Source organism: Acinonyx jubatus, chromosome C1 (genome assembly GCF_027475565.1).
Source record: "Acinonyx jubatus isolate Ajub_Pintada_27869175 chromosome C1, VMU_Ajub_asm_v1.0, whole genome shotgun sequence".
NCBI classification, from domain to species: domain Eukaryota; kingdom Metazoa; phylum Chordata; class Mammalia; order Carnivora; family Felidae; genus Acinonyx; species Acinonyx jubatus.
This window is the reverse complement of record NC_069381.1, coordinates 145541496-145563904: the sequence shown is the minus strand read 5'-3', so window position 1 is coordinate 145563904 and position 22409 is coordinate 145541496. Positions and strand designations below refer to the sequence as shown.

General features: G+C 38.5%; 1 protein-coding gene across 7 annotated transcripts in view; it reads left to right on the top strand.

Moving 5' to 3' along the window:
- CCDC148 (coiled-coil domain containing 148) overlaps positions 1 to 22409 on the top strand; it is a 255802-nt gene that overhangs the window by 91974 nt on the left and 141419 nt on the right. For all 7 annotated transcript variants that reach the window (XM_027055723.2, XM_053215108.1, XM_053215112.1 and 4 more), the window contains 2 exons: positions 13369 to 13507; positions 16094 to 16300. In XM_027055723.2, coding sequence (XP_026911524.1) covers positions 13369 to 13507; positions 16094 to 16300 — 346 coding nt within the window. The remainder of the gene's footprint in view (positions 1 to 13368; positions 13508 to 16093; positions 16301 to 22409) is intronic.

Genomic DNA, 22409 nt, shown 5'->3' with positions numbered 1-22409 from the left:
TATTTTGAATAAATACAGAGGTGGTCGGCATCAACAATCTGTGGTTGGTGGTCAGTAAGGCATGTAAATGTACTATTCTAATGAGCACAATGAATTATATGTTTAGCTATAGTATTAACTGGACCTCTACTTTGCCAGTATCTGCCAAGATTTTGATAAGGCCATTTTCCCCTTTGGGTCTAGTTATTAGGCCTTGTGAGAATTCATATAGATTGTGTGCATTTATGTCCATACCAGCACAAGTGATGGGTGCTTATTTTAAATAGATGCATAGTGCTGTGACATAAGGTTGAAATATCTTGGGGACATTTTTAAACTATAAAATTTTCATTGGGCTAAAGACAGTGGATGCCATCATTAATCCCAACATTTATTTTAATTCTTTCTATTTTTTTTAGCAGCTTACTGGTTTGGGTTGGAATGACTGTGTCCCCAGGTCCAAAGGTAGGCTCTGGTTGGGAGTGCGTACCAGTCAGTCACCTCATTTCCCTGAGCTACAGTGACTTGATTTTACTATGAGTGGCATGGAAAGCTACTGGGAGCAGAAGTGTGAGAGGATTTTGGAGTAACAAGACCTAACTTACATTTTAGCAGGACCACTTTGGGAGTTGCTGTGTTTAAGATGGAAGCAGGGAGAGGCAAGAAAAGATTGGACACTTAGGAGATTATTAAAGTAACCAGGTGGGAGATAATGGTGGTCTGGATCAGCAAGTGGAGGTGGCATGAAATAGCCAGCCTTTGGACACATTTTAAGGGTTTAGAGCCAACAGCATCTGCTGATAGAGTTCATTAGGCACGTGAAAAAGAACAACAAAAGAATAGTCCAAAGTTTTTGGGTTGAGCAACTGAAAAGATGGAGTTCCCATCAACTGAGATGAGGCAGACTGTAAACGATGTAGGGTTAGGCTGTGTGGAAGATCAGGTGTTCAGGTTTGGACATATTGAGTTTGAGATGCTATCAGATGTCTAAGTATAGATTTGTGAAGGCAGTCAGTTACATGACTTTGGGGTTCAGGAGAGAGATCTGAGCTGGAGATTCATGTTTGTGAGTCACCACCATGAAATTGGGTGTGATCACCGAAATAGTGAGTGAAGAGACAAAGGAGAGATCCCTAGAATCTGCTGACATTACAGAGTCAGTAAGAAGAGGGGTAACCAACACTGGTTGTTGAGAAAAGATCTGTGAGATGTGAAGAAAACCAAGGAACTATGCTGTCCAGGAAGGCAAGTAGAGAGGGAGTGGTCAAGAGTATGAGCTGAGGAAGGATCATCACTGAGTAAATGCTGCTAAGTCAAATAATATACGACTGATAATTGACCCTTGGCTCTAGAGAACAAACAACTGTTGAGTCATTGGGAACAAATGCCTAATTGGGTTGGATTTAAGTGACTGGGAGGAGAGGATTGAAGAAAACCTTGAATGTTGTCTTGAAAGTTGAAGTACCTACAACTCTTCTGAGAATTTCTTTTGTAAAGGAGAGCAAGAAAGTAGGGCCAGACTTCTATGTTGTTGCTTGGTCTTTTGTTTTGCTTAAAATGGGGAAAATATTACTATATTTGATGCTGATGAGAAAAATCCAGCAATGGGATTTGGTACACAAGTAGGGGAAGAAACACTGATGGCTCATCTACTACAGTAACTGGTAGGGATGCAGAGTACATGGTGCAGGTGCTGAAGAGGTGAATAGATGTCATAGTGGCAGTCCATGGAACTCTGGGGGTGGTTCCAAATACACATGACAAAGAACTTTACGAAGACCTCCCTACTCATCAAAGCAATAAAATTTTTAAAAAATACTCAGATTTTGGTGCACGTGGGTGGCGTTGTTGTTTAAGTATCCAACTTTTGGTTTTGGCTCAGGTCATGATCTCACAGTTCGTGGGTTCAAGTCCTGCATCAGGCTCTGTGCTGATACTGTGGAGCCTGCTTGAGATTCTCTTTCTCTCTCTGCCTCCCTTGCTCATGCTCTCTTTTTCTCTCTCTCTCAAATTAAATAAATAAAACTTTAAAAAAAGATTTTTACCTACAAAATGGTAAAGCATTAAAAAAATTATCTAAGGTTGAAAATATGGAAGAAATGGGCATTTTTATACATGAATGGTATATAAACTCTTTTGGAAGGCAATCTGGCAATAAATCATCAAAAATTTATAAATGTGAATTATTGTTGTTTAGAAATAATCTTAGAGGGAATAATCATAGAAGTGGAATAAATAGGTGGTTTCAAGGATATTCAACATTTCCCCCCATTCTTTAATGCTAGAAAAATCTTTGAAATGACTAGATAGCCAACAGAAGATTAGCTTCATCATTTATGATCCATCCATGTAATGGGATACCACAGTCATTAATAACTATATTAAAAAATTTTAATGACACAAATAACTGCAATATGTTGCTATGCAACTTAATTAAGGGTTAGGCCACAAAATAGTTTGTATGAAATGGATTCTCTTACATATTTTTTTTCTTTTCCCTCTGAAAGTGTTACTTCTACATCTATGTAGCTACAGAAAAAAGACTGGAAGCTTATCCAAATAAACAATAACAGTAGTTATCCCCAGGTAGTAAAATCATAAATAAATTCGACATACATGTTTTTTCCTGTTTGTAAAGCAAAAACACACATTTTTAAAAATCCAAGTTAAAGAGTGAATTGATATGTAATGAGCACCCGTTACATGACATGACAAGTACATGCCATTTTAATCCTCAACATAGGCCATTTAGACAACTATTTTACAGATGGAAAAACTACAGCTGAGTAGAAAGTGAACAATTTCTCCAAAGTTTCTGAGCTAGCAGATAGCTGAGCAGAATGAGTTTCTTCTGCCCATCTGACTTGAACACTTTTCCCTCACACTACACCACTTTGAGCACTTACATTTATCAATCACATTGGTAAATTGTGTTCACTGCTAGATAAGTAAGTACTGTGCAATAGAAGTACGATGCGAGATGTGGACCACATATATAATTTAACATTAAAACTTTAAAAACAATTTTTTTTGAGAGAGAGCGAGAGAGAGTGCAGGGGAGGGATAGAGAGAGAGGGGACACAGAATCCAAAGTAGGCTCGAGGCTCGGCGCTGTCAGCACGGAGCCCGATGCGGGGCCAGAGCTCACAATCCACGAGATTATGACCTGAGCCAAAATTGGACGCTTGACTGACTGAGCCATCTAGCACCCTATAATTTAACATTTTTAAGTGGCCATATTAAAATCTTTTTTAAAGAATGAAATTTATTTTAATAATATATTTCATTTAACTCAGTAGTTCCAAAACATTATAGTTTCAAGATACAATCAATATATTAAAATTATTAATCAGATATGTTACATTCTGTTTTTCATAGAAAGTCTTTGAAATCTGGTTTGCATATTATACTTGTAGCACATCTTAGTTGGGACTAGCCACATGTTGAGTCCTGAATAGCCACAGGTGGTTCATGGCTACTGTCTTGGACAGTGTCCTTTAAAGGATATTGTCTTTTACTAAAACATAGTTTTTAAAAATCTGACTGCAATTGAACTTATTTCTTTATTCAATACGTGTGAAGCTATTTAGATTCTATTTAGTCTGTATTTCATTAGTAACGTGAAGACAAGTTTAATTGCTTGTTTTAGACTCAGATGAGATTGTGGCTTTAATTTCCTAACATTTGGATGAATTAATCATATAGATGAGATATAATTGTCTGATGCTCCATTTAGCTATGTCAGATGTGACGCCAATATGCAGCAAAAGCTATAGAGTGATAACAAATAATTTCTACGTTATTGTTTGATAGATATATTAAATTTTAATTATTGATCCGTAATTATTCTATTATTTTATGAGATCAGAATCTGAGTACTGTTTAAAATCAACAATGATTATAACAATTCTGTCCCTCTGTGTGTATATTGCCAAGGCCCCTAGTTTCATATTTTCTCAACTAAATTATTTCAATTTACTTGTTACTTGAAAGTTACTATTGGGGTGCCTGGGTGACTCAGTCGGTTAAGCGTCCGACTGTGGCTCAGGTCATGATCTCACTGTGCATTCGAGCCCCGCGACCGGTTCTGTGCTGACAGCTTAGAGCCTGGAGCCTGTCTCAGATTCTGTTGTCTCCCCTTCTCTCTGCCCCTCCCCTGCTCATGCTCTGTCTGTCTCTCTCTGGTGTGTTACTTAGTCACATAGGTCACATGACCCACTTGAGCAACATCCTGGGTCACTGCAACTCTCATTTTCTCTTGGCATATTCCAACATGGATTGGTCCAACCTGGCTTGGAATTTATATTTGTTACAGGGAGGTAGTAGTTGTAGACTATCGTTTTATTTTTTGTCATGTGTATTTAATATCTTTCTCTTAAAATAAACACATCATTGAAAATACTTTATGATTAATTTTTTATAATTTTTTAATGTTTATTTTGAAAGAGATAGGGAGAGACAGAGTGTGAGCAGGGGAGGGGCAGAGAGAGAGGGAGACCCACAAACCGAAGCAGACTCCAAGCTCTGAGCTGTCAGCACAGAGCCCGACGCAGGGCTGGAAGTCACAAACCACGAGATCATGGACCTGAGCCGAAGTCCGACGCCCAACCGACTGAGCCACCCAGGCGCCCCAATTACTTTATGATTCTTAAATCAAAAGCCATATGTGGTGATTGTTCAACCTACTTTGGGTTTGTCATGGGAAGAAAGTATATTTTAAATTCTTTTGGCTATAGTGGAATGCATTTTATCAAGGGAACAAATGGATGCAATTTTTGTAAGATACCCTAGAAACTAGTCTTGGAGTTTGCCTTGCTTAATTAATAACAAAGTCTGTATATTTACTTGGATGTTATGTTTATTTAAATGTATCTGTGAAACTATGTCTGAGAATAGTGGTTATAAATTTCTAGGTCAACAGTCTTTATAGTTAGTATCATTGCAGCCCACACCTACCTTCTTGGTATAATTGTTTCAACTAGAAACTACACAGTGTAGTGGTGTATAAGGCTACATTTTTAATAGTTTTGGAAACTGAAGAATCTGTGTTTTAAGGGATGAAGGAGTAAGAGCCATTTATGAGAGGCTTCTGTTCTTTGCTTGATGTGAAATCATATTAATCTTGAGTAAATCAGATTGGAGAAAATGGAAACATAGCAGCTTGACAGATTTGTGTCCAGGACAATTGACATATGTTATTTTTTAACATGGATAAAACAGATAGAATTTATTATTAAAATAATAAAATATATGTAACTAAAAACAAAGATAAGATTAAAACTTCTATGGACAGACTTGTCAAATTTTGACAAGAAAGGAATTATAATGCTATATTATATATCAAATCAATTGCATATAACAAGGCTTTCCTACTCCCTATAACTTGAGGTCCAACTGTGGATATATATAATCCTTTTGAGGAAACCATATCACTAGAACTGAGACTATGGAGAACCAGTAATGTAATAAATTATCATCATGAGTGTGGCCTGAGGGGAAGGGGAAGAAAAAAAAGAAATTATAATCACTACCTTCATAGGTTTATGTCTACTTGCCATATTAGTGCCTATACAAGAACATTAAGTTAAATATTGTTAATGTCTAAAAAATAATGAACTGAGAAAGAGAACCATCAGACTTCTAATCCATTCATACTTTCTTCATGAGTACTGGTAGTTGGTTTGAGGTGATATGATAGCATTTTTATGTGGCATTTAAAATTTCAAAAGCCTGGGACATCTGGTTGGCTCAGTTGGTAGAGCATGTGACTCTTGATCTTAGGGTTGTGAATTCAAACACCACTTTGCGGGTGGAGCCTACTTTAAATAGATGATAGATGATAGATGATAGATAGATAGATAGATAGATAGATAAATAGATAAAATTTCAAAAGTCCTTATGGTTAATTAAATTTTTCCTCATGCTATCTCAAAGTGGGCCAGTTTTATTATTCTTGTTTTTGAACCTGGAAAATGGAGTCATAATGCCTATGTAAGTAACTTCAACTGTATTGCACTTAAAAATCTTCTTGCTTCCCCAAAATGAAGAATAACATGGTAACATGGAGACAAATTCTGGCTCAATAGGGTTAAAAAATAGAACTTACCATATGTTTTCATTCTTATGTGGATCCTGAGAAACTTAACAGAAATCCATGGGGGAGGGGAAGGAAAAAAAAAAAAAGAGGTTAGAGTGGGAGAGAGCCAAAGCATAAGAGACTCTTAAAAACTGAGAACAAACTGAGGGCTGATGGGGGGTGGGTGATGGGTATTGAGGAGGGCACTTGTTGGGATGAGCACTGGGTGTTGTATGGAAACCAATTTGACAATAAATTTCATACATTGAAAAAATAAATAAACATTAAAAAAATAAAAAGCTAAAAAGAAATAAAAATAAATTAAAAAAATAGAGCTTATAATGTGTTTATAGATTATCTTGTCTTTACTGATTCTGTTCATTTGAGTTTGAGCTGTTTTTGTTAGTTTTGGGTTTTTGTCTTTAAAATGGCCCTTGATGTTGAACACCTGTCTGTTGCCAATCATCTGAGGAATGTTAATGTAGATGGTGGTCTCTGGATACATTGGATCTGCATCTCTTTATCCTTCATAGTACTTTCCTTCCAAAGCAATATTAGGATGCCACATTTTATTTTATTTTATTTTATTTTATTTTATTTTATTTTATTTTATTTTAATATGAAATTTATCATCACATTGGTTTCCAAACAACACCCAGTGCTCATCCCAACAGGTACGCTCCTCAATGCCCATCACCCACTTTCCCCTCCCTCCCACCCCCCATCAACCCTCAGTTTGTTCTCAGTTTTTAAGAGTCTCTTATGCTTTGGCTCCCTCCCTCTCAATTTTTTTCCCTTCCCCTTCCCCTTCCCCATGGTCTTCTGTTAAGGTTCTCAGGATCCACCTAAGAGTGAAAACATATGGTATCTGTCTTTCTCTGTATGACTTATTTCACTTAGCATCACACTCTCTAGTTCTATCCACGTTGCTACAAAAGGCCGTATTTCATTCTTTCTCATTGCCAAGTAGTATTCCATTGTGTCTATAAGCCACAATTTCTTTATCCATTCATCAGTCGATGGACATTTAGGCTCTTTCCATAATTTGGCTACTGTTGAAAGTGCTGCTATGAACATTGGGGTACAAGTGCCCCTATGCATTAGCACTCCTGTATCCCTTGGGTAAATTCCTAGAAGTGCTATTTCTGGGTCATAAGGTAGTTGTATTTTTAATTTTTTGGGGAACCTCCACACTGTTTTCCAGAATGGCTGCACCAGTTTGCATTCCCACCAACAGTGCAAGAGTGTTCCCATTTCTCCACATTCTCTCCAGCACAGGATGCCACATTTTAAAAAGTCATTTTTATTCCCCTCAGTTAGCTATCAAATAGGATATCTAGGGCTGTAAGCAAAAGAATTCCAACCCAAGCCAAAGTCACTTAAACAATAAGGTAATTCCTTATTTTCCACAGAGTACAGAGGTAGAGAAGCCCAAGAACAGAGAAGCCTGGTTTTCTGCATTCTCTTACCCTGACTTCCTACAGCACTGCCCACCACAACACACAGAAACAGAAAAGGACCTTTTCTTATTCCCTGTAAGCTAGAAAACCTTTGACTTGTAAGACTTCTCCTCCCATTTCATTGGCCAGAATGGGTTGTTTGTCCCTGCCTAGATCAAATGCTGACCATACGAATAGATGTTTGTAAATGTCTTAAAATAAATCAAGATTTACTCCCAGGGCTGGGGATGGTGCTCACCTTCCCTAGAGTGGGGACCCTATGGGGAAGGTAGATCTTGAATAAAATTAGGATTCTGGTGGGCAGGAGCAGGAGTAGGGGCAATGTCTGCCACAGTTACCTTTTCCTTACACTTCTTATGATGAATATAATTATTAAAAATGTAGCATATGGAGTGGTTGAGCCATTATGTTTAACTTTTAACAGGCTGTTTTATCTTGATCATATTCTTTCAAAATTTCCACTAGGAATAATATTGTGTCTTAAAACTAGTGTAGATAGATGTAGGGACAAAGGATGGTTTAGGAGGCATGCCATCATCCCAGATACTCCACTTATAAAAAAAATACACATTCCAAGTAAAAAATTGAGCTTTCTATGAAAATTACTCCAAAAAAAATCTAAGTAGAAATAGCATACTTGCCATGTCAATAGGAAGTGTAGCTTCCAAATAAATCACTTAACCTCCTCTTCTGGCCAGATTCATACCCTTAAACCCTTCTATAAGAAATTCGGGTGCCATCAATTTTCAAACCTGCCATATTTTCACTTTCGTGTCACCTCTCAGAAGAAGGAAGTGTGCCTTTGGATGCTGATGCGAGTTCTGGCTTTACCTTATGGGCCATTTTGTTATTCTTTAATTTAGTGGATTCTGGCCATACTTTTGAGAGCCCACCTTATTCTGGCTGTCACCTCCCACCTAAGAAGGCAGACCCTGGGGACCCTGGAGGTGAGAACTGCTGAGTGGGAATGGCTCTCCTGAAAAGACGATGTACTTACCAAAACAAAATCCAAGGAGGAGATTCTCTTGGTCAGAAACAAGTCTAAAGCTAGGAAGTCCCCTGCAACCAGGCTGAAAATCAAAGATAGATTTATATTTGGACAATGAGGGTAGGGTGGGGTAGTAGTTGGGGAGAGAGACAGTTTCAAGAACCAGGCTGATTAGATTCAGTGCTTGAGTCTGATATGGAAAGATAACATTAAAAAGTAAAGTCAAGCTGTATTTTCTAGAGGGTCAGACCCAATACAGGCAGACAAGCAGATTATGTCAGAGCTATATTTTATCCACATTAATCCTCCAGTGTTTCACTGCAATCCTGCTTCTTAGTGGAGGAGCCCTAGGTGTCTCCTGCCACCGTTAACACTAGAAGAGTTAAGAGTTTTTCTTTGGGCCAGGTTCACTGTGGCCAGTTGCCAATCTCGAGCCAGCTGTCTGATGTATCAGGTAGCCTCAGGAGATACTACCATTTTGCTGGAAAGCTGCCTTCACTATGAGAAAATTATAAAACAACTTTGAGCCAGTTTGTAAGCACAATGTTTATTTTCATAGACTTACTCCTGGTGTTAAAGTACCTTTTACCCTTATGTACCTTGCTTGCCACCATTGGCTGCCTCTCTACCTCTTCCCCACCACAAATGTGTTTTGATGTCATGGAGCCAGAACCTTAAGGAAGAGTCTTAAACATGACTAAGAAGAAAATTGGTAGCTAAGTTAATTGTGAGTCAGTTTAGGATTTCTGGAATGATTCAGACAGGTAGAATTAGGGAGACAGTCAGCCTTGGTGTGGTTGGATTCTCAGCCATGGTTCTCCTTTCCTGAATTACCTATTTCGTTTCACATCCTAGGATATCATGATGAAATTGTATCATGGGACTTCATTATGGGGCAGGAACAGTGGGTGGGGATCGAGTGGTAGCTATCTCACACTTCTGAAGTCTGGAATTTCCTCAAGTGTTGGAAGTGCCCAATACACCTGGAAACTGTAAAATCTTGGTGTGCTGTTATAAAGATGAAAGTTATGAAACCTTTGAAATTAGAAATTTTGGATGGACAAAAAGAATAGAAATTATACAAACCTGCCAAAGATATTTTGTCTAAAGATAATTTAAAAATTGCAAAAATTTAGGATGACTTATAAGCCTTCATTAAACTTTTCTTTAAAATTATGGAGTAACTTTCCAAATTGAGAAAATAGGTAAGTGATCAGAATATTTTTCAATAGGTGTGTGGTTTAGCTACTTCTGTCATTATAATCACCAGCAGAGCAACTAAATTAAACAAGAACTTCGGAAGGTAAAAGCTAACCTTAGTTATTTTATATGGCTTAGCTATCTTACATAGATTTTTTCTGCACAATGGAAAGATGTTTGATTAGTAAAGGTAATGTTCAGATTGGAAGTTAGAAATGCAGATTTATTAAACTTTATTTTATTTTAGAGGCTAAGAAGGGAACAACTATTTTGTTATTGTGAAGAGGCTCTTATGTTTGAACATTCCTCCTAGATTTTTAGTATCCAGAAGACTCAGTGTATATATTATGGTGGGAGCTTTCTCCCTCACGAACTGCATCCTAATGGAGATGTATGACTGAGCCATTACTATTGCTGATGTGAATATTTGCCTCAAAATTTAAGCCTGTGGCTCTGGAAATGGCTATAAATACTCTAAAATAATAATATTGTGAGTATTTATATATCATTTTAAAGCCTGTTTTTAGTTTTTATTCTATGTATATTAGAAAAATGACTTACAATTTGCGTAATTATGGTAATTGGAAAAAGCTGTTGAGATGTGAGGGTTCTAAAATCAATAAGAAGAGCAAAAATGGATCATTTGTGACATATGTGGTTTGAAATAGTTTTACTGTTATATTATCATTTCATATGTTTAAGTGGTTTTAATGTTGTCACTAAAATGGCACCTAATTAATACATTCACACAATATATAAAAATGCACTCAGTACCACAAATTCTCCTGCTGCTACATTTATTTATGGCAATGTACACCCGTTAATGTGTGCTTTTATTTGAAAAGCATTTTTGTAAATGTTTGCTATTTGCACTTTCTCTTAGAGTATAGCCGCAATCTTGCGCCACCATTCAGTATGAGAGATCATCAAAGCAATTAGCTTAGAAGTACTTCTCCATTTACCAAAGGACTAAAACTACTTTTGAAAATTATGGGTAAGATTGCTTCGAGATTATCGTAGGTCAGGTTCTGTAGAAGGAAAGCTGAGACAGGAATTGTAAGAACAAGTGATTTGTTGGGCAATACTCTCAGGAGAAGGATGGTAAGGGAAGAAGGAAAGAGGAGGGGGAAATATCTATGCATAGAGGTGATCTCAGTAGAAATGGGCTGCAGTTTGCTGCCACAGTGAAACTCTCGAGCACGAATGGTATCATGGAATTGCTTCTATCGTGAGGCAAGTAGGCTGGACTTTGGTACCCCCGTATCAGCTGAACATTGGTTGCAACTGGCCCTCGAGAACGGGTGGGAGAGAAGCCTCCTCGGTGAGGCACTTCCCATTTGGTCCAGGGCAAATTCTCCAGAAAAGGGAGGTGCATCTGTGAATTATCAGCATCTTGGTGATGGGAATTCTGGTTAACAAGGGAGATCAACAAGGCAACAACAGCATCTGCTATATAGATGAATGACAACTTAAAAGAACAGAGAATTTACTGGACCTCAGTTCTATTATTTTCCCTTCCTCAGCACACACCCCACCACACACACCTATATTTGTAATCAAATAAAGGTGGGGAGTCATGTTCAAGTCCCTTTGATTAGAGAAACAGTTGAAATTCATAAATGAAGACATGGACTTCAGGCCTATTCTTTTTTGTTTTTTGTGGTGTAGTAATAGGAAATTTATGGGCGCCCAGGTGGCTCAGTTGTTTGAGCGTCCGGCTTCAGCTCAGGTCATGATCTCATGGTCTGTGGTTCAAGCCCCGGGTCGGGCTCTGTGCTGACAGCTTGGAGCCTGGAGCCTGCTTCGAGTTCTGTGTCTCCCTCTCTCTCTGTGCCTCCCCCACTCATGCTCTGTCTCTCTCTCTCTCTCCTTCAAAAATAAATAAAAACATTAAAAAGAAAAGAAAAGAAAACTTATGTGGACGGGGTGCCTGGGTGGCTCAGTTGGTGAAGCGTCTGACTTCAGCTCACTTCATGATCTCACGACTTGTGAGTTTGAGCCCGGTGTCAGGCTCTGTGCTGACAGCTCACAGCTCAGAGCCTAGAGCCTGCTTCAGATTCTGTGTCTGTCTCTCTGCCCCTCCCCTGCTCATACACTGTCTCTCTCTCTCTCTCTAATAGAAAAAATAAACATTAAAAATGTTATTAAAAAATTTATGTGGCTGACTCTGCTATTAAAATGTATTTTTGTTATCACAAATGAAAATGAGTTCCTGGAGAGAGGACCTGAGGCATTGTCCATGAAGACTTGAGGGTGTTTCTGCAGGCCTTTCTGCAGGCTTAATACCCCTATTTGAAATACCTTGTTTGCAGAAGCCTTCTACTGTCTACACATTCATAACTGATTCAGACAGAACCAATGCATTCAGTGTGTTCGATGAATGAGTTCATCTTAAATTCTTTCTCTGCAATAGATTATTACATCATACAGAAGAACTGTAGAGTATGCTTCTTCCTGGTAGAACACCTCCAACCCTCTTTTCTTCCCATTATAGAGCTTAGTGAAGACTATCTTTGAAAAAGAATTTTTTCTTTCTTGCTACTTACCGAAATACTGAAATGCTTTACAGAAACTAGGTAACCTTGTATGAGGACAGTGGAATCCCATTTGTATCACTAAATTAAAGAGATCTTTATTCTATTTTCAATTGTCAAATATTTTTCAAGGGCAGAGAAGACATATTATGTAAATTTTGTGATTTGCACAATTAACTTTAAAGCAGAAGATCATTGATATAGTAGAAATAAACAATAGCAAGTCTCCATCTTGGATCAAATAAATACTTGTTGCTAATAATATTCACTCTGATTGCATCTGTATTTGATTATTCCAATTTATTAAACAGGAATAACAATATGCAAATAAACCCAGAATAATAAAGAGACATTAATTCAGATTAGAAATCAAGCTGATATTGCAACCTTTTCACTCTGCATAGGGCTTTGCTAATTCTTTCTATAGAACACAAACCAGGCCAGTGCCTACGAGTATTCTGAAATACAAAAGGCATTTTGGAGCAGGTAGACATATTATTGGATAGGACCTTGAAGAGCTCCTATTTACAAATGATTTCTTCAGTGGTCTGAAATTTAATGCCATTGGTAATCTGCTCACTAACAATATCTAGTCTTAATCCCACAAAGTGAGAACTTGAGAGAATAGATGATCATTTTAGACTTGTTTTAAAGTCAAATCCTAAGTTAGTGCTTTCCTCAGGCCTTAATTTCCTTTGTACAATTGTTCATTTAATCATCTACATTTGTGTTTTCCTCCAGGAATAAAAATTCCTTTTTAGCCTGTATGTCTTAATAATTTATTTTCCAATATTTGTTTATTTCATCCATTGGTCATGGTTTTTAAAATATTGTTTTGGCAAGATAGAATAAATACTTCTAAAATATTATGTCACTTGGCAACTTCTTGAAATTATGCCTGGAACTCATGGCAAGACCCATAAAGGATTGAAGAACTCACTGTGTTATTAGAATTTAGAACATTTTCTATAGCACACATTTAATTTGGCTAATGTATTAAAAAAAATAAATAAACCACCCTAGACTTTGTTTTCTATAATCAGTACCATTTGCTAATAGCTTGAGCAGTGTGAATTCCCTCAAACTCCATGATTGCTTAACAATATGTTGTGACATTTTTCTTGCTTCTAGAAATTTCCACTTAAGTGAAGAAGACCAATGGATTTACCAGGCTGTTCTGGATCAGTATCCTGCAGATCTCTGTGGTAGAAGGACTCTGTATCTCAACATGTTACAAAGATATTTTCCTCACAAATCTAGGCATGATTTGGTGAGCGCTGGACCCTAATAACAGCAAGTTAAATTGTTTCAGTGGTCCATAATAACTAAGCAAAATTTGTATTTCTACAATGGTGGTCTAAAAATTATTTTTTCCTATACTCTAGAAAACAATAGGGTTATAGGTTGAGAATCTCTCATTTTTCTTTTTTTATGTTTATTTATTTTTGAGAGAGAAAGAGGGAGAGAAAGAGAGCACACAAGTAGGGGGAGGGGCAGAGAGAAAGGAAGACACAGAATCCAAAGTACGCTCCGTCTAGCTCCATCTCAGAGCCTGACATGGGGCTCAAACCCATGAACCATGAGATCATGACCTGAGCTGAAACTTAACTGACTCAGGCACCCAAATGCCCTGAAATTCTCTCATTTTTCAAGTTATATCATCCATAAGAAGGTGGAGAACCCCTCAGGCCACATATATTCTCCCATGCTTACTTGCCCCAGAGATCTTTATTGTGGCTCCCTGGGTTGCTTTGCTAGTGTTTGACCTCTAGGGGTCTGTGCAGTCACTGGCCCACCCTCAGAGGTTCTGCAATCTCTGGGTCTTGCCCGAAAATGGGGTGCTTGCTCATCTGTCCACAAAGCCTGCGCATCTCAGCCTTTTTTCTGTGTCTAATCTCCACCTCGACAATTCTTCTTGATCTCTCTAGTCAGGTCTGAAACACATGCCCCAAGTTAGAACTCAGAGTCATGACTGAAATTTCCCTGAGAAGGGCCTGGGAGACTATTGTTTCATTCTCTAGTTAATAAGGCCACAAAGACAAGAAAACAGAAGTTACCATGTCACCAATTAACTTCACAATAACTCACCTTAAAGCATATATGTAAACACACATGTGGAAGTCTTAACTTCTAAATGGGCCATGCTTATAAAATATTATCAAATACTTTGCATTTTTGTAGTTGTTTTAAATTAAGCAAGTAATAAGACCAACATGTGTATCAAATTTACCTTATATCAGTCATCTAAACTGCTGTAAGACACATAACATTAGGTGAAAAAGTACTATTTGCATTCCTATTTTACAGATGAAGAAACCGGAGCAAAGGCCACAGCTAGTATAACCATCCTTTCTTATCCTTTCCTACCCCCCACCCCCCACCCAACAACTATTTGTTTTAATTCTCACCTTTATAGCAGATACCTGTTTTATGAAAAACATGTTATACAATAAATAATTCACTCCAGTTTCTTTTGGTCTTAGTTTATTAAATTAGATCTTTCTCTTTATTCCTCGTTGATTCTATTTGTTTCTCTGACCAGCTGTCATTTTTAAGTTTGTAAATTTTTATGTTTACCCACTATTAACATGATGAAGATTTTTATACTCACTTCTTATATTGGTCTCATTAGTATGCATTTCTGCATGGTATATGCTTCCTTTCTTCGTGTTTGACAGATTTTAAGTATATTTTTGGCTCTTAGGAACAAAGTTCAGAAGTTTCCAGAAGAGATTTTGGTAGCTGATATTTGGTTTAATTGAAGCCATAGCTTGTTTTATCATGTCCCTGATTAACCATACCTAAATTATTATTTTAGGACAACCTTATCCTACTTGCTAGATTCTTTTCTTCTGCTGTTTAGGGGCTAAATAATGTACCAAATTCAGAGATGTGGTCTATACTAGCAAGATAAAGAATTATGTAGGTCAGTGTGGCTCTCAACTTTAGGAGACACAACTTTATATAAGGAGCATTTCAGAATCACCTACAAAGATTTTTCAAACTACTCAGGCACTCAGGCAATCTCCATTCCTATTCTTTCCCTCAGAGCTCTGAGGTCTCCCATGGTTGGGATGCATTGCCAACAGGAACTACCAGTACCCATGTGAGAATGTCATGTCCATCAGGAGTGTAGGATGGGAAGAGCTAACATCATTGCTGGAATTCCTTCAAGTTTAGACATACAAACACCTGGACATTCAGTAATCAAGGGCAGACTGAATTTTTAGGGTTATCATAGAACTTTATGCTTATTAGCATGTATCTAACTGATGAACTTTAAGTAATTGTTAAGATACCCAATCTGATTTAAAGATGGAGTATTTTGGGGGTGCCTCTGTGGCTCAGTCGGTTCAGCGTCTGACTTCTGCTCAGGTCATGATCTCACGGTTGATGAGTTCGAGCCCTGCATCGGGCTCTGTGCTGACAGCTCAGAGCCTGGAACCTGCTTCTGATTCTGTCTCCCTGTCTCCCTGCCCCTCCCCCACTCATGCTCTGTCTCTCAAAAATGAATAAATGTTAAAAAAAATTTAAGATGGAGTATTTTTGAAATTATATGTAGGGGAAGCAATGCTTTCTGTTCATAGGTTCATTGCCACATAGATGTGGAAGTTGTGTTAAGGCTGCCTCATCAGACTCTATCTTATACGAGGAAACTAGGACTTATAAGCTGGTCCTTAGTCACCAGTTAGCCATAAGCTCAGAACTACAGGACTGGTACCTTGTCCTGGTTGCTACGTTTAATATTAAGATGTTTGTCCCCAATTTTTCAAAATCATTGGTTATAATTCATTTTGTAACAATGACATAAAGCACAGGCTCAGTTTCATAATAAGTGTTTACCATCTCTTATCAGGTGGAACATGAGAAATATTGTGATCAGTATCGCTTTGCTAGGGAGCAGCGAAGGATCCTGATATCAAATTGGAATAAGAACAGGAGAGACTTTATGAAGAAGGCCGTACTGACACTTGCTGAGGCCTGTGCAGCACATGCCATGGAGGGCACGTTGGCAAAGGATAGGAGAAAGCAACAGGAACTGTGTGCTCATCTGAAAGCCAAGGTGAGGTGCTCTGCTAAAGGTGTTTCAGGATTTGCCCTGGTATTCATTTAAGAACCCACTTTCCCTTTTATTCAAACTGAACCTAAAGTTCAGTTTCTCTAAAAATTTAATTTTCAATAAAATTGTTAGTTTGAGGGGCACCTGGGTGGTTAGTATCCGACTTCAGCTCAGGTCATGATCTCACAGTCTGTGGGTTCGAGACCCATACTGGGCTCTGTGCTGACAGCTCGGAGCCTGAAGCCTGCCTCAGATTCTGTGTCTCCCTCTCTCTCTGTCCCTTCCCCACTTGTGCTCTCTCTCTCTCTCTCAAAAATAAATAAACATTTAAAAAAATCTAAAAATTGTTAGTTTGAGCCATATGAAATCGTGATTCTTTTAGATCAACAGTCATCAACAATCAATAATTTCATATGGTTCAAGTGGAAGTTACCAAGAACCAAGAGGTTCATGTTTACGTTTGGACTGAGAGATATCCAACACGAACCACAAATGCTGCACACCAGAGACAGGTGCTGAATGAAATGTAGAATGTAACCATAAAGTCAAGTCTGATTCTGGCTCAAATACCCTGGGACCTCTCATTCACACTAAAGATGTAAAAAAGGTAAAATTATGAAAAAAAAAAAAGAGAGGATTTGTGAAGAGATATGTTGAGGAGATCTCGATGGGCTGTGTAAGAGCCTTCAACAAAGTGAAAGAGGGAACGGATGGGGTGCTCCTCTTCCTCACACCCAGCGAGGGGCCTCCAGGGTGGCTTGGAGAGTTTAGGGGGCATCTCCTGCAGCTGGAGCTTAAAGATTGGTGTCTGATGCTTACAGGGAAATAGAGGAGCTGCCTCCGTGGCAGAATTGAAAACAAGGATGGCTTCTGTGTTGGGAATAACTGCATTCCCCATAGTGCACGAGTCCTGGAGGCCCCATGTGGAGTGTCGTTGGCAGGACCATTAAAAACAAATTGTATTGGGGCGCCTGGGTGGCTCAGTCGGTTAAGCAGCCGACTTCAGCTCAGGTCATGATCTCGCGGTCCATGAGTTCAAGTCCCGCGTCGGGCTCTGTGCTGACAGCTCAGAGCTTGGAGCCTGTTTCAGATTCTGTGTCTCCCTCTGTCTCTGACCCTCCCCCGTTCATGCTCTGTCTCTCTCTGTCTCAAAAATAAATAAACGTTAAAAAAAAATTTAAAAAAGAAAAAAAAACCAAATTGTATTGAGGTACAGCATACACACAGTAAAGTACACAAATCTTTATTTACTGATAAACGATGTGGTAGGGGAACGATAGAGCAACAAGTTTGATTCTATTGGTAGAAAAAAGGTAACCTGGTAGTTGTTACACTATAGCAATTAATAGCTGTAAAATAGCTATGAAATATAAAAATAGCTATAAAAACAAATGTCCCTTTTAAAACATTAGAGGAGGGGCACCTAGGTGGCTCAGTTGGTTGAGTGGCTGACTCTTGATTTTCACTCAGGTCATGATCCCAGGGTTGTGGATTGAACCTAGCATTGAGCTCCATGGTGAGCGTGGAGCCTGCTTAAAATTCTTTCTTCCTCTCTTTTGGCCCCTCCCTGACTCATGGTCTCTCTGTGAAACAAACAAAACCAAAAAAAAAAAAAAAAAAATTAGAGGAAAAATGCCTGCTCTGCATTTTTTGTAAACAAAAAGATATTATTTGGGGCATTGTGTAAACTTGGGACCTAGAAGGAATAGAAGCTGCATCAAGTCTAATCTACCATGGGCTACAGATCTAATGCTCGTTTCTTCTCCATCCGTGGCTGATAAGAAACACACAGGGGTCAGGGACTGGGACAAGTCTTTATATACTCATAGTCTTTTTGTATTAAATTTGTACACATTGTCATTAGCCTTTCAGCTACTCTGTGGGGGATATTTTCTTTTTATTGTATTGCACTGAGGTAAACATGCATGCAGTAAAGCACAGAAACATAAGTGTGCAATTGAATGAAATTTTACAAATATATACTACCCATGTAAAAACCACTGAGATCAAAATATATAACGTTTTCTGTAGCTCAGGTTCCCTCATGCCTCTTTTCAGTATATATTACCCATACCCATAACCCCTATTCTGAATTTATCACCATAAATTAGTTTTGCTTATTCATGAATTTCATACAACTCAAAGCACACAGTATATACTCTTTTGTACTTCTTTCATTCATCATATCTGTTGAGTTTCATTCTTGCTGCATGTTGGAATTGTTTGTTTTTCTTTATAGCTGGGTAGTATTTCATTGTAGATATGTCCTACAATTTATTTATATGTTATCCTGTTAATGGAAATTTGTGTTATCTCCAGGCTTTTGCTCTCATGATAACAGTGCTGTGTGAACACCCTTGAATATGTCTTAGGGTAGACATATACACTCGTTTCTATTGGATAAATGCCTGGGAGTAGGACTGCTGGATCAGGTGTGTTTGGCTTCAGAAAATACAGCCAAATAGTTTTCCAAAGTGGTTATACCCATTTTCAACCAGTTTCAATTGCTCCACATCCTCACCAACACTGGGAGTGCCAATCTTTACTTGTAGCTAATCTTGTGTATGTGTAGTGGTACCCCTATGTGCTTTTCATCTACATTCAGAATAGATTATGAGCCACTTTCCATTTGCATATTGACCATTTGATATCCGCTCCTGTGAGATGCCCACTCAAGACTTTTGCCTGTTTTTCTATTGGATTGTCTGGTTTTTCTTATTCATCTGTGTTCTTTATACATTCTGCATGCAAGTTCTTTTTTTTTTTTTCTGTGACTTTTCACTCTTTTAATGGTGTCCTTTGATAAACAAAAAATTCTTAATTTTAATGAAATTCTTTTTTTTTAATTTGAATGTCTGAGATATAAGTTTATGCAGTAAAATCACCCTTTTATAGTTAGTGTACAGTTCCATGAGTTTTGACAAATGCGTGACATGTAATTACCACCACAAGCAAGGTATAGACTGCTTCATCACCCTTCAGAAATCCTTCATGCCCCTTTGTACTCAACCCCACACCCACCTTCAGCCTTTGGCAACTACTGATCTCTATCCCTATACTTTTGGCCGTTTCAGAATGTCACAGGAAGATAACCATACAGTATGTGGACTTTTGGGTCTAGCTTTTTTCACTTAGCATAATACATTTATGATCTAGCCATGTTGTTATGTGTATTAATAATTAACTCCTTTTTATTGCTGAGTAGTATTCCATGCCTGGGCTTAAGCACAGTTTATCCATTTATGACCTATTTTCAGTTTTTGGCAATTTGTGTTACTTTGCTTATGGTGGGCGTCGGCTTTAAGCTTCCCCTGTGAGCCTGTGCCTGGGAGACACTTGCCACTGTTGTTCCTTCCCCTGCAGTAGATTCTTACTAGACACTTCCTGGCCTGGTAGGGGAGAGGCATTCTGCTTTCTCGGTTCAGCTTCAGTCTCAGGCAAGATTTTTGTCTCTTGGTCTTGGGACTAGAACCTGCTTGGTGATCCTGCCCTCCACCCCATGGCAGACAAACTCTGCCTTGGGTCATGGTGGTTCTTGTGTGGGAGAGATCTTCCTGCCTGCTCCCACCCAGGAGAGGTGGGTTTCTTTTGTTTTGTTTTTTGTTTTTTCCCCAGCTATAATGGGTCTACATCCCTTACCACCCCCCCCTCAGGGGCTTTTTTTTTTTAAGGTTTATTTTTATGTTTATGAGAGAGAAAGAGTTGTGTGTGTGTGTGAGAGAGAGAGAGAGAGAGAGACAGACAGACAGACAGACAGCAGAGAGCCAGATGCAGGGCTCAAACAGTCATGACCTGAGTGTCAACCGACTGAACAATTCAGGCACCCCAGTGGTTTTTGTTCTATAGGGGTTTTGTTCATATCTCTTAGACCTGTGCTAACATAAGAGGCTTCCTCTGTACACCTCCCCTGACTCTGACCTTTCTTAGGAGCTTTCTGTGAAGTTTGTGGAGAAAAAGCCTGTGAGGGGGTGTAAATTCCCCTTATGTCTATAACTTTCACAAGTTCTATACTCTCATGTCTATGACAGCAGCAAATTGTAAAAAATTAACTATTAACCCATTACAGAGGATTAGCTGCGATCTTCTTACCTACTTCTACAGTGGCTGTGTCTTTCCCAGGTGCTCTGTCTCAAGTAAGCCAGTTTCCACGATTGCTTCTCTCCTTGGAGACATCTGCCTTTCTGTAAATTTCAGGTTTATTTGCCCTCTGACCTCAGCTCTCTGATGGGTTCAAGAGAAGTTGTGATGTAGGCTATTCAGGTTTTTCTTGTGCTTAAAGTGGGAGGCAACAATCTTTCCAGCTTCTTACATTCTAAATGGAAGCTGAACGTCCTCATGAAATACTATTTATCAATTTTTCATGTGCTCTATTTAAGAAATCATTGGCTAATGGCACAGGGTCATTTTCAAAGGCATCCTGCTTGAGATTTTTCTGCCCAACAGGGCTCCTGCCAAAGGAGAGGGGATTCCCCCCCAAAAAGTGGGGTGGAATAGCAATAAATGGGAACCTGATAGGTGGAAGAGAAGTAGTTAGACAATGTACATGACCCACATTAGGGAAATTTTTCCAGAAACAGCCCAGCTATCAATCAAGAGAACAAAACTGGTAGGAGGGCAAGAGTCAGCATTAACCACCTGCCAGGTTTACTTGGGACGGCATCGGTCACCAATCTCATGAGAACTCTGCTGTCCTCTTCTGTACATCTTGTCCCCTTTTCCCTCCTGCCCGTGCACTCTGACTGTCTAAGCCTCTAGGGAATGAAAGGAGATGTCATCATCTGAATAAAGAGGGAAGAGTTGATGAATCTCTTGGAACCAGACCATTTAATTTTGAGTCAAGACTGTATTTTGTGACTTATGACTGTGGGCCCCTTTGTAACATGGGTGAGTTATGGGTTATGCTTAGTTTTCATCTCGTGGCAGGAGAAATCTCTAAATGGGGGACAAAAATAATGCTGTGTTTTGATTATTTCCCACATGTAATGCTGTTCAGTGTATTGTGTATACACTGTGGAGTGTTCCCTACATTTCAGGCATTCTAATAGATGCTTTATAGTCATTTTGTCATTTTACCTCCAGTGACAAACCTGAGATGTGCAGGGTTTGCTGCAACAGAGTACCTACCCAGTGAAATCAGGGGCTTGGTTTTTGGAAGCAATATAATATGGTGCCTCCTCAGACACCCATGGTCACAAGATGGTGAACAAATATCTCTGAACCTTTGGAAACGAAGTTTCCGAAAAGTAAATGTGAGCAGAGGATGGTGGGACATAATGTAAACTGTGATACAAAATGGATTCTATTTCCCATAGAGATGGTGTTATCATTTGAGTTTGTGTTCCTGATCGAGGACTGAGGCTTAATAAATTATAGCTGTGAACACAAGTGTATCATAACAGAAAAGGAGTAATCCTATCAATTCTATAGTAATTTAAAATATTAAATTATACTCATTTTGTTTTTACCTGGAAGGAAACTTGAAATTTACCCCCATCCTTCATTTTACAAGTCTAAAACCTAAAGTCCTGAAAGATAAAGTGACTTGCCTAAGGTTCATGCCAGCTCATTTGACTTGAAATTCAAAATTATCTTGGCCCTACATAGCTTTGCATACAAGAATCTTACAAAATAATAGAAGATATTTATTATACTGTGAGCCCCAGTGCACTATAAAATAGACCTACAGAATCTGAAAAATATTACTTCATTGTATCATATATTTGACCTTTTAAAACTAACATGCTAGCTATAATAAACATTAATTAAATGTTTAACCATAATTTTGTTCTTAGTCTTGGAATTTAAAAAGCCTTTTGGGGGATGATTTAGATGACTCGTGCCTTTAAAGAAAAGCATTAAAGGAATTTTGCAATAGTGAGTTTTCTCTCTCTCTTTCCCTCCTTCTCTGTTTTATTTTGGCTTTCTATCAGTAATGGATGTGGTAGTGAGTGCAGGCCTCTCACTGGAGCGGTGAGAGGAAAACAGGGAAGAAGAGTTCTCATTCTCCTGCTACCACCAAACCCACTCTTTGATCCCCTAAATTCTCTCACACCACCAGCCCCTCCTCACCATCCAGCTTAGACCACTCTGTTAGCTGTGCGCTTGATTTTTG